This window comes from Dipodomys ordii, unplaced genomic scaffold (assembly GCF_000151885.1).
Source record: "Dipodomys ordii isolate 6190 unplaced genomic scaffold, Dord_2.0 Scaffold135, whole genome shotgun sequence".
NCBI lineage: Eukaryota > Metazoa > Chordata > Mammalia > Rodentia > Heteromyidae > Dipodomys > Dipodomys ordii.
The window spans coordinates 2,255,817-2,268,846 of record NW_012267351.1 but is presented as its reverse complement, the minus strand read 5'-3'; the positions used below and the strand labels follow the sequence as shown (position 1 = coordinate 2,268,846).

Sequence of the window (13,030 nt, the reverse complement as noted above, 5' to 3'; positions counted from 1 at the left end):
CACAATTCCCAGAGCCTTCAAAATATTAAGTTTGCACATAGGACAGGTACAGTGTTCACTAAGCCAGGGATCCACGCACGATTTGTGGAAAACATGCCTATGAAATAATGGAAATTAAGTCACAAATTATATACTGGAAAACGTTTAGCTCAAAATGAAAAGAAATACAATTTTTAATTAACCTGTTTTGCCTCTTTTCAGCATATTTTCTTCTCTCTTTTTTGTGTGCCAGTATTAAAGATGGCTTGAAATCAGAGGGCCTGATTTCCTTAGTTTTTTTGCTCAAGGCTGACTCTCTCTGACTTGAGTTACAGCTCTACTTCTGGCATTTGGGTGATTAATTAGAGATATTACGTCTCATGGACTTTCCTGCCAAGAGCAGCTTTGAACAAAAATCTTTTTATATTAGCCTCCTAAGTAGGAAGGTCTTAGCCTGGCACATTTTCAAGTTCCAGGAGACAAGATATGTATCTTGCAAAAACTCTCCTGAACCCAACTTCAAATATAAGCAGCACTGTGTATTAAGACATAACAAGTGGGATACTGGTTGTTTGGACATGTCTGTTTTTTTTTTTTCCATTGCTGGGGATCCAACTCGGTGCCTTAGACACATTAGTAATGTTCTACTACTGAGCTGTATTCTCAGCCAGTCTAAGTTGTTGTTGTTTTCTGGTCCTGGGGCTTGAATTCAGGGCGGGGGGCACAGTACTTAAGATTTTTTGCTCGAGGCTAGTGTTCTACCACTTGAGCCACAGTTCCACTTCTGGCTTTTTGGTAGTTAACTGAAGAGTCTCACAGTCTTTCCTGCCCAGGCTGGCTTTGAACCACTATCTTCAGATCTTAGCCTCCTGAGTAGCCAGTAGCTGCCACTGGTGTCTGGCCATTTTTTTTTTTTCTTTAAAAGGTACAGAGGCTGGATTTAAACTCCTGGCTCAAGCATTGCTCCCGTCTCGGCCTCCTGAGTAGCTGGGACTACAGGCATAAACTATTGTGCCTGGATTAGACTTCTTACTTGTCAAATTTCAAAATAAGGCTTGAAAAAAAAAACCTAGAAAACATACTACAAATAAAGATAATCATATGTATGAACTAGTTATGTTTTCTATAGTAGGTGATATAAAAATGAAAGTTCAAATAAATTTTAAGTCAGGGTTAATTAAAAGAGCTCTCCATAACTTTTAGTTTCATGCATCGCAACCTATGTTAAAGCACTGTACAGGTCACAGTGCAGTTGGATTTGTTAAGAGAATGAATGATACTTATAATCAGATTAACACTTAGCTGAAATGTCAAATAGGAGATGGGTGATTTCCTCTTTCATTCAGAAAAGATAGAAAATAGCTCACTTCCTGAGGGGGTCTGCATTCCTAGGAAAGGAACTTATATGACTTTGAGGGAACTGTGGCAAATAATTCAAGGAGCTCAAGGAGCCCGGCACAAAAGCTCTGAGAACTGCAACAAAGTGGAAGTGGAGTCCTGGTCAAGCCAGAAAAGGGAAGGGCACCAATCCAACTACAAAGGGAACCTAGATCTGAGTTGTAGGATAAAAGCAATTTTTAGAGATAAATTGAACTATGGTCCAAACTGGGCCATTAAAATCTTCATTGTTAATTTATAATTTAATGTTCTGGTCACTAGTTGAAAAGGTCTAGAAAACTGTTTTTCTTGGGATTTGTGAACACATTCCTATGTATAACAGCTTCAGCCAATAATACATAGTATCTATCCATTGTCATTTGATGGTCTTATATCCATTTCTTTGGGAAGGCAAAGTTGCAGATAACTTGCAGATAACTCATTTACCTAGTTTACCCAGAACTTCATCATCCTTGAAAGATTTAAGCCTTATGGTTTTTTTTTGGTCAGGTCGTGGGGCCTGAACTCTGGGCCTGGACGCTGTCCCTCAGCTCTTCAGCTCAAGGCTAGCACTCTACCACTTGAGCCACAGTGCCACTTCCGGCTTTTTTCCTTTTTGCTTATGTGGTGCTGGGGAATCGAACCCAGGGCCTCAGGCATGCAAGGCAAGCGCTCTACCACTGAGCCACCTTCCCAGCCCAAGCCTTATGGTTTTTACATAAAGAAACCCCTAATAATCTATAGGCAGGACCTAAATTGATTTAATAGTAAATTGATTTAATAGTACACATAAGGCACTTATGTCTGCTTCTTGTTACCTATGCTGACATATGGGAGCATTCCAAAGAGAGATGAGGTGTTCCTTACTACTCCTTACTCAATTTACCATTCAACGGTGCCAAAATTAACCGTAGTCAACGTAGACCAGAACAAGGTTTAGTCCTTTTGGGGGAAACAGATCACAAGGGTGCAGCTGCCTAGTAGCCTGCATATATTTGTGGGGAGCTATGGATAACTGAGGGTTTGGCTAGAGTGGGAAGGAGGTGGGAGTGACTGGGAGGATGCTCTCTGTCAGTTGTGCAAATAGAGATGATAGGATTTGGCTGGCTCACAGGTCAAGAGGGAATGTGATCTCTGACCAGGTCCACTTTGATGCTGGAGTGAGGATAGCCAAATGTAACCAATTTAGTGGAAACCCTCGCTTAAGTAAGCAGCAGCCTCCTGGAGGTAAACAGCAGTCTGGCTCAGATACTCCCTGTTCTGGACAGTGTTTTTGCTTTTCTATTAACTGTCTATTTAGAATAGGCAATGGTTAGTGGATTTTCCTTCTTTTGGGGTTCTTATGTAATTGTTTTCTTGCATGTTGATCTCAAGGAAAAATGCCCATTCCACCAGATAATTACAACACCTCCTATGGAGCCTTATACTGAATGACAACAGAGATTAACTGGCTCTTTGGGGACAAATTAAAATCTCACTTCCTTAATTAACTCAAAATCTGAAAGAAATAGTTCTTTAACAGATAGGTTCCTTTTGGCTATCTGTCCTTGCACCTGCACCCCGGTCATCTCCCTCTCCTCTCAACTCTCCTTCCTCTGACCTAAACCTGATCTTTCCAGATTCCCCAGCAGCCTGGGTTCCGTGTGTCTCACCTCACATCTTCAATCTCTTAACTCCTACAGCACACCCTCACTTCTGAAGACGAAAGTTAGAGCTGTGCTCTGTACCCACCAGCCCCTCCACTGTCCTTCCTTCCTGCCATCTTTTTTGTTAGTCATGGGGTTTGAACTCCAGGTCTGGGTGCTGTTTCTGAACTCTTTTGCTCAAGGCTAGTACTCTATCACTTTGAGCCACAGCTCGACTTCTGGTTTTCTGGTTGTTAATTGGAGATAAGCATCTCAAGGACTTTCCTGACCTGGCTGGCTTTGAACTGTGATCATGAGATCTCAGCCTCCTGAGTAGCAAGGATTACAAGTGTGAGCCACTGGTGCCCGGCTCTTCCTGCCTTCTTATCTTCTGCACCCATTCTCGTCACCCTCTTGCTCTTGTGTGCTCAGTTTTACTGCTTCACCCACATCCACTGTGCAAAGTTCTACTACCACAACTGCTGGGGCCTCAACTACTACTCCTTCTGCCTCCCAGTTCCCTGCCTCACCTAATGTCTGTAAGGCAGGGCAAAGAGGAGAAGGTGGGCTTGATCTATCTATCTTAGAGGCAATAGATCTAGAGCAATAAATGAAAAACTCTAAAGACAGGCAAATAAAAGGTATTGTTGAACAGGCAAGGTGACCTTCATATTCCAGCAGCCTCCCATCCCAATAAATGGTGTGATCATTCCTGCGGCATGCCTCAGGCCAGGCCATCCCCAGTGCAGGGCTGGCTCACTAAAGGAGGGTTTTTCTATGGACATCCAGACAACTCACACAATGGCACCTAAGACACGTCAGACCTTGAAAAGAACCCCTTCCCACCTGGGTTGTAGCACTAAGGCTACATTCCTAGCCCTATTTAGCTTTAGTACTTTTTCAGATAGGTTCTTGCTTATTGCCCAGGGCTGGCTCAGACCTTAATCTTCCTACCTTTGTCACCTGCAGAGTTATGCCTTACCACTTTTTTGCTCAGGCTGGCCTCCCTGTTGCTATTCTTCTGATCTCTGCCTCCCAAGAAGCCAGGATTATGAGTGTGTACCACCACTCCCAGCTCATATATATACTTTGTAATGTCAAGAACTGTTTACAAAACCACAGTACCTTTTTTAAAATCAGAATTAAGCCTTCTTCAGCGGGTACTTAAAGCATGCTTTAAAACTATGAAAGACTTTAATGATAAAAATACACACAAAAGCAGAAAAGGGCTTGGTATATTTAGGATGGAACAGTGCACTGGGATGGAAAGCAGGTGATGTGTTAAGAAACAGTGAAAGGTGAAAAGGACAAACATATCAGAGCTTCAACCAAAAAGTCCTTTATTCTTATAAGAGGTACTTCGGGATACAGAATGTGAAATGCACAGAACATGGAAGGAACACAACCAGTAACACTGAAATTCAGGGCCCTTTTCTTTCCTACTTCTCATAGGCCATGAACTAGAGATGTCAGAGAAAAGCGGGGGTAGGAGTCTACACTGGAGGTGAGATGTTTTCACAGTTCTACAGCCTCTGGGTGCCGTAACAAGGACCTGGCAAACATAAAAGGATCCGAGATTATTAAAGGTCAGAGACAAGAACTTCCTGTAGCCAGGATTGGTAGCAGATGCTGTTTAGTTCACCCTCCCTCCAAGGTGGGGATGATCGCAGTAATTCAGCCAGCCAGCAGCCAGCTGAATGACCCATTTTAACTCCCAAGCTGGCATCTTAAACAGACTTTTAAAAATCCAAGCTGCAGTATTCTTCTTCTAAAAAAAGGACTTTTACCTACTCAAATATGGTTAACCTTTGAAAAAGGTGACTGTTTCCACATTTCTAAGACATGCTGGGTAATATCCAAAGGATGATCAACTGTAATCAACTGACACAATCAGGAGGCCCCTAAAGCAGTGCCAGCTGCCATCTGTCCACAGCAAATTAGAGCAACAGAGGATGAAAAGTAAAGGTCATGTGACAAAAAGCCAGCGATTCATGAGAGAGCTATTATCTATAGATAGCAAGGCTTAGTTCAGAATCTAGACAGACTTGTTAAAAATCAAGGACAGATGGACACTAGAGACCTGGCTCTTTCTCTCACTAAAGTGAAAGGGAAGTAGATCCTGCCCAAGGCTGGCTGTGAAGGGGTGAGACTTCAAGGTGCTTAGAGGTAAAGGCTCTGAAAACTAGACTGAGAAACATTTGAGCAGGATTAATTGCTGATAGTAGAGACAGAGCAAAACTGAGTAAAACAGTCAATAGAGCAAGGTCCTGAGGAAGAGAAAGCTGGCAGGCAGGAGCCCAGGTGGGAAGAACAGCACCAGGCTGGAGGGGCTGGCTCCTGCACTGCAGCAGGAGGTGCAAGGGAGGGTGTGGAGGAAGGCAACCCAAAGGCTTGGGCATAGGAAGTTGAGGAAATTCTTCTTCTTCTTTTTTTTTTTTTTTTTTTGGTCCAGTCGTGGGGCCTGAACTCTGGGCCTGGGCGCTGTCCCTCAGCTCTTCAGCTCAAGGCTAGCGCTCTACCACTTGAGCCACAGCGCCACTTACGGCTTTTTTCTTTTTGCTTATATGGTGCTGAGGAATCAAACCCAGGGCCTCAGGCATGTAAGGCAAGCGCTCTACCACCGAGCCACCTTCCCAGCACCAAGTTGAGGAAATTCTAACCACTACTTTCTCTACAAAGTTCATGTTCAAGTTCACTGTACACTGAGAGTGAATGTGGGAGCAGTATGGGGAAGGAAGGCATTTAGGGAGAAAGAAGGGCTCTGGCAATGCTTCATGTCCAGCTGGTGCTACAGCCTTAGTGTTCAAAGCCCTAGTGGGAGCCTGGGGCAGAGCTGCTTAGCCCTGTGAGATAAAGGAAGCTCTGGCCGGCTCAGTTTCAAAGATCAGACACAAAGAAGAAGGGAGGGGTATACAACTAAGCGGCAGCATATGGTAAGAGTTAATGCAAAGAACTTGAGAGGCACTGACTGGAGATTAAAGCCTGGGGAAGATTTGGAGTAAAGAAGACCATCTGTGTGTAGATATCCTGTAGGTTCTGTTAAGTCAATGGTTCTAACTCTGGAGACATCTGTAGGATGTGGGTACTTCTGGCATCCAGTGCCTATTGGCCAAGGATACTGCTGAATATTCTGTGATGCACAGGATAGTTTCTTCCACTGCCAATTCCAAACAAGTATCTGATACCAAATGTCAATAGTACCAAGGCCAAAGGTTGTCACCAAATGCTGCTTAATGTAAAAGTCAATTTCCACTTCATCTGAGGATCATACCCTTTCAGTGAGGTGAAATGTCCTGTTCAACATGTCAAGTAATGTAGTGCAACTTGCTAGCAGCAACTTGCTAGGACTTGAGAGCTAAGAGTAACAGACTGTAGCAGCTCCAAAGCAATGTGACAATTCTGACAAGCAAGTCTACTCAAAAACAGGGCCAAAAACAACCAAGGGAACACTGCTGACACCAGGGTGACAAAGAAATTCAATTAAGTCTACCAAAATTTCTAATATTCAAAAGTAGGCCACAAATATGAAGGTTGAGAACCAGCTCTTTGGTTTCCATCACAGAGAGTTAAGATCCACCAAAGCCTTGGACCTCAACTTACAACAGGAAATCTACTGGGGTTCCATTTGGGGTGTTTCTGAAAGCTCTCCCTGACTCGCATAGATACTCAGGTGGAAAGCTCTGGGTTAAATTGAGGAAAAAGAGAATTTAGAATGAAATTCTGGAAAAGCCAAGGCTATAGGGATAGAGAGAACGAGAGCAAGCTTCTCAGAATCATCTATTTTAGGCTGAGACTCCCCTGGGGAAGACACTCTCATTTTAGGAATAACGATGAAGGATTCCCCCCGCCAACCCCACTTTCTTTCTTTAGGTTACAGATGGTTCCAGGGGATACTAGACTGACATAGGAGACAGAATTTGTGAAGCCTTGGCTTCTTCCTGCTCATAGCAGGCATTTGCTGATTATGCTTCAAGATGCATCCTACTGATAGTTTTCTGGATTTGATTTGTGTACATATTTCCTCATGTTTTTAGATTGTAAAATAACTACGGATGCTAAAAATAGTTATTATATAACTTAATTTCCTATAGGATAGCTCACATTTAGTTTGTTATCACTAGAATGATTTGTTAAATCAGAATCTTGGTTTTTTGTCTTTGTATATGGAAATCTTAAGCACTACTTTTCTCTCTCTCTCTCTTTTTTGAGTCAGTCCTGGGGCTTAAACTCAGGGCTTGGGTGCTGTCCCTGAGCTATTTTGCTCAAGGTTAGCACTTTTCCACTTGAGCCACAGCTCTACTTCTGGCTTTTTGGTGTTTAATTGGAGATAAGAGTTTCATGGACTTTCTTGCCTGGATTGGCTTCAAAGTGCAATTTTCAGAGCTCAGCCGCCTGAGTAGCTAGGATTACAGGTGTGAGCCACTGGCACCAGCTAAGCTCTGTAATTTGAAGACAAACAGATCTTCCTCGACTCAAAGCATATTACTTTGTAAATAAGTAAAATAGGGCCAGTAACCTTAAGGACACATATTTTATTTACTTATGTATTCTGTGAATATCTTTTAAGAAGAGGTGAGAGAAATCTTTGATTTTAGGCTTCTAGGGAGGTAACTCTGTATTTCTAGTTGACACTCACAGTAGTGTACCTTAAGTGTTTCACAGTCCCAAGCTTGGGGATAGGATCACGATAGAAATGAATATGCCTATAAAGAAAATATGCTCTTTTTAGGCACCAAAGCTTCTGTGGACACTCTCCTTCTGGATGGAGGTATTCAGTTCTGTGTATGAAGCAATGATATTAAAGGTAGACTGGGGCCGGGTGCCGGTGGCTCACGCCTGTAATCCTAGCTACTCAGGAGGCTGAGATCTGTGGATCATGGTTCAAAGCCAGCCCAGGCAGGAAAGTCTGTGAGACTCTTATCTCCAATAAACCACTGGAAAACCAGAAGTGGTGCTGTGGCTCAAGCAACAGAGTGCTTGCCTTGAGCTAAAGAGCGCAGGGAAAAGTGCCTAGGCCCAGAATTCAAGTCCCATGACCGACAAAAAAAAAAAAAAGGTAGACTGTTGGGCTGAGAAGGTGATTCAGTGGTAGGTAGAGTGCTTGTATAGCATGCATGAGGCCCTGGGTTCGATTTCTCAGCACCACATAAACAGAAAAAGCCGGAAGTGGCGCTGTAGCTCATGTGGTAGAGCACTAGCCTCGAGCAAAAGCAGCTCAGAGACAGTGCTCAGGGTCTGAGTTCAAGCCCCAGGACTGGCAAAAAAAAAAAAAAAAAAAGGTAGACTGTTAATTTGGCTCTGCTGTTTCTGATTAGGGTAAGCTGCAATTTTCTATTGGCTTCCCTATCTTTTCTATACAATGGTGCCATGATGTGGGAATTGTGTTAAGTTTACCCCCAAGGGTCCACTGTGATTAAAGATTTGTGATTAAAGATCCTGTTGGCCAGAGGGGGAACCTTTGGGAGATGGGAAACCTCGAAGTGGAAGGTCTTTAGGTCCCTGGGGATGTGGGGTATTCCTGAGAGACTCCTTTGGAGGTTCCCATGAGAGAGCTGTTAAAAAAAGAGCCAGCCCCGGGCCCATCTCTCCTCTTTCTTTTCTCAGGGCGCCTCCAGAAGAGACTGATGCTTCCCTGTGAGCTCTCACTATGTTGCCTTCCACAGAAGACAAACCAATAGAGACCATGGAACTTTGAACTTCGAACCTCCAACACTGTGCGCTAAAACAAACTTCCTTTTCTTTGTAAGTTGCCTCTGTCAGATATTTTGTCATTGCAATGAAAAGCTGACTAATACAGACTGGAGAAAAACAACTTCTTTGGATTTTTGCCAGGAGCACAAAGGACAGTAAAAATGTAACCTCCACAGAGTATGGAGTACGGACCCAGAGCAGTCCTTCCAGGTCCCCACACTTGTGCAACAGAGCCAGGTAAACCTGTGGAGGTCTCACTGGAGGGAAACAGGACGCTGTTTTTTGTTTTAAATTTTCAATTCTGGGGTTGAATTTAAGGCCTTCATGCTGCAAGGTAGGCACTTGTATTACTTGAGCTGCAGCCTTTCTGCCCCATCATCTTTTTTTGCGTTGGTTATTTTCAAGGTTAGGTCTTCCTTTATGCTCAGGCCACCTTGGATGCACTCCTTCTACTTACGCTTTCCTCTGTCATGGGGATGATAATAGGCATGAGCTACTGTGCCCAGCCACTGTTTGAGATGGAGGTCACCATCTCCAAAACAAATAGTTTTTTTTTTTTTTTGGTTGGGTTAGGGATTGAACCCATGATTTCATGCATACCAACCAAGTGCCCTACAACTGGACAGGAGACTATTTTGGAAACTGGCAGAAATAACATAGAAAGAAATGCTTAAGTTACAATGTATCTGGATGTGTCATAGGTTCCTTATGACACTTGTGCAATCAGCATTGCTCATGTTGACTATCACCCCTCCCCCCAGCTAGAACAATGTACAGCCAGTCCTCAGCCCGCCAGAATTGCCACGGGTTAGGTAGCTCTCAGAGTCAAGTGGATATGCATGCTAAAAGAGCGTTATGTAAAACATTAATGCCACTGTTTTCAAAGAAAGAAAGCTGACATACTTGCAAGGGAGAATTCGAACAACATCGTTCTGCTTATAGCTCTCTATGCAGACCGCACAATGATCGAAGTCTGGGTCTGTTTCCTGAAACAAAAAAGCAGTTACATGCTCAAAGTATGGACAACGAGGATGTAACTCAGCTGAGATGGCTCCTATGGCAGCAATGGTAAACAAGTGTATATAACATAAAAGTTATAGAATTCACTAAGGTTTCATTTATTTAAGTATACTGACCCAAATTGTATCTAAGACAACCTAATTCATCTTAATATTAAGTTGTAACAATCAATACTAATTCTCTTCATGGTATATCATAGAATAAGTCAAGAGTTCTAATTGTTCTTAATATTCACATTGGCTATTACCTTGAACCATTGTCTTTGTTCCCTTCTTACAACTGCTATTACTAAATAGAATAGGTTTCACTGTACATTCTTCAAAATCTGGGTCCTCATCAGGAAGCTAACATAATCAATCACCTCTGTAAGTAAAAGCACAAAAGATGGTGAGCTTGTAGTACAACACTATCTAGAGTCCCTGTCCAAGTATGGGAGCTATGTGTCTGGTCAAAGACATTGGGTAGAGAAGAGTCACTGGCTCAATTCAATACTGGTTAATATAGAAAAAGTCAGCCTGGTGTTTGGTCTTCAGGTCTTAGGGGGTGTTTTATCTGACTTAAAAAAAAAAGTACAATCCAAACCTGGGAAAGATAGACTATTTGCTGTCTTGTGTCCACTTGGGCTGAATCTCAATGGGAACAATTATTGGCAGGTTTAAGAGGTAAAACTAAGAAGATATGGTAGCTTTAATAATGGCAACAAAGACTATTTTGTCCTAGTACTGAGGTTGACAGGTTGACAGCATTGAAGACAGGTTACACCAGCTCCAGGAAACTTCAAATGAATGACAACTGAAGGTCACCAGGCTAAGAAAACATTTATGCTGGTTATCATTCCTCTAGGGTTAAATGCAGCTGCCTTGATACAGTTTTATTTTCTACCAGTGACCTTTTTCCCTTTCCCCTTAGTGTATAATGAATCCCACTGAGAACGTTTCTACCTATGTCCAGGGCAGTTACACAATATAGTGTCAAGGAAATGGGAATAAAAGTGGATGAATTCCAAGTATCTGAAGCCAGACTTCCAGAGCTTTTTCTTTTTTTCTTTTTTGCCAGACCTGGGGCTTGAACTCAGACCCGGAGCACTGTCCCTGAGCTGCTTTTGCTCAAGGCTAGCATTCTACCAGTTGAGCCACAGCACCACATCTGGCTTTTTCTGTGTATGTGGTACTGAAGAATCGAACCCAGGGCTTCATGCATGCTAGGCAAACACTCTACCACTAAGCCACAGTCCCAGCACCTTCCAGAGCTTTTTGTTCAAGTGTGCTAGGTGTGGGGTGGGAGATAAGTTTTGGTTTTATGAACTTTAAAACTCTGGTGCCGGGGTGTGGGGGGGGGAGATAGGAAGGGATGGTAAGGGGAAACAAAGGAGGGGGCAACAATGCTTGGCAAGAAATGTACTCATTACGTTGCTCGTGTAATTGTAACCCCTCTGTACGATATTTTCACAATAAAAAAAAGTTTTGGTTTTATGCCTTTAGAGGGCTTTTTTTTTTTCATTCTTGGTAATCTTGACATACTAAATGTATGACCTAACACTAAGGTGCAATTTTGTACTTCAGAGTTCACGTGAAGCAGGTTCTATCATAACTTGAGTTCTGACTGAGAAAGTCTAGTTTAAGGTCTCAGTCATAGACTTTTGTCATTTTGTCTCTTAGACTTAGTCCCTTTAAGCATCAGGCCCACTTCTGATAAACTGTGCTCCTCTGTTTTGAAAGTGTTAGCCTGATGTGAAAAAGAATCTTGTTAACACCTATGGGTTAACTGAAATACCCCAGAAATGTAGGCCTCCAGTTATCTATTTAACTGGAGAAACAAAATCCAAGAGATGAAACAAAGCCACAAGAGATACAGGAAGAAAATGACTATCTCTTAACTATTTCATGTACAAACCGTCCCATTACAATACTTGGAAGATGTGGGCCAGGTTTTAGCAGAAAACTTTTATAAGTAATCTTTTGAGTCTACTAATGGCAGAAACATTAGGTCCAGGAAGGCTGAAGGGCTTCCAGATGGCATACATGGTAAGACTAGGATTTCAAACAAAAGGTAAAGTTAGATCATTACTGTACCTTATCACCCTTTTTCACTGTTCTGGTTGTCAATTTACTGATGGCTTTCTTGGCAGCATCTCCAAGACGACGCTATGAAAATGGCAAACAAAACCAGACATTAAAAGTAAATCTTTGAAAGCCTTCATTTTAAATAACTAAGGGTATAAAGTCTCTTTTCTATATCATGCTCTATGTCATACTGTAGTATACAAGAGGATTTAAAAAAGGCAAAAAATATTTTTCAGACCAGCAGATTCTATATTCCAGTTGAATACAAAGTAAATGGTGAAAAGCCATGTGTCATAATCATTTTTTGTATTTTGTGTCTACTAAACAGGGGAAGTATTACAGCACCATGCAAATCTACTTCATGTGTACTACAGCGCTAATTCCCTTGCTTCCCTATTGTGTTCCAGGGATGACCACTGGTGCGGATAGCAAAGGACCTCTAATGCTCCTTGACATTCTTATCAGGATGAAGGAAGAAGGGATGCAGTAAGGCTGTTACTACCATGCTCTGGAACCTGAGGAAGGTGTATTTCTCTTTCTAGGCTGAGTCATTCTCATTTATGTAGGAGTCAGTTCAGATAATCTCTAAACTTAAATTCATTCAACATTTTGCTAGACACTGACCAAATGCTAGACACCAAAGGAAAAAGACAGTGAACTTTAACCTTGGGAAGCTACCTGCACTGAAGAATAATAAATAAACATATTGCACAGATAGGTGGGCCCGCCCAGGGTAGAATGGCAGTAAAAGAGGCAGCCTCACGTAGAGGGTGGGCCAGAGCAGAGGAATGTCAGGGAAGACTGAGGACACAAGACCAAAGGTTAAGACTAGGATAAGTAACAAAGAAAAGGAAGAGCACAAGGTTAGGAAGGAGGGTTTTGAACAAAGGAATAGTGCAGAAGACTCCAAGTGAAGTACAGGTAGTGAAATAAAGCATACATACACTCAAAATAACCATGGTGAGCATGGATTTTACTGTTCCTCACACAGACCGTGGTCACTGTGGTCGAGACAGTGATCACTATAGACATAATTGCTTTTGTTTTTGGTGCTGATTCTGGGGCTTGAACTCAGGGCCTGAGCTCTGTCCCTTAGCTTTTTCACTCAAAGCTGGCACTCCACTACTTCTGGCTTTTTGGGAATAAGAGTCTTGTAGGCTTTTCTGTCTGGGATGGCTTGAACTGTGTTGCTTAGATCCCAGCCTCCTGAGTAGTTAGCATTACAAGTGTGAGCCTCTGGTGCCAGCTAAGCATTGGTTATTTTTTTTTTTTTTT

The 13,030-nt window shown here is 42.5% G+C and overlaps 1 protein-coding gene across 1 annotated transcript in view; it reads right to left on the bottom strand.

Moving 5' to 3' along the window:
• The window catches only part of Rnf130 (ring finger protein 130), a gene marked incomplete at its 5' end in the record, with an annotated part of 87,648 nt that overhangs the window by 13,187 nt on the left and 61,431 nt on the right, over window positions 1-13,030 (bottom strand). The window contains 3 exons of the mRNA XM_013030883.1: window positions 1-97; window positions 9,576-9,658; window positions 11,765-11,836. Of these exons, the coding sequence (XP_012886337.1) occupies window positions 1-97; window positions 9,576-9,658; window positions 11,765-11,836 (252 nt within the window). The remainder of the gene's footprint in view (window positions 98-9,575; window positions 9,659-11,764; window positions 11,837-13,030) is intronic.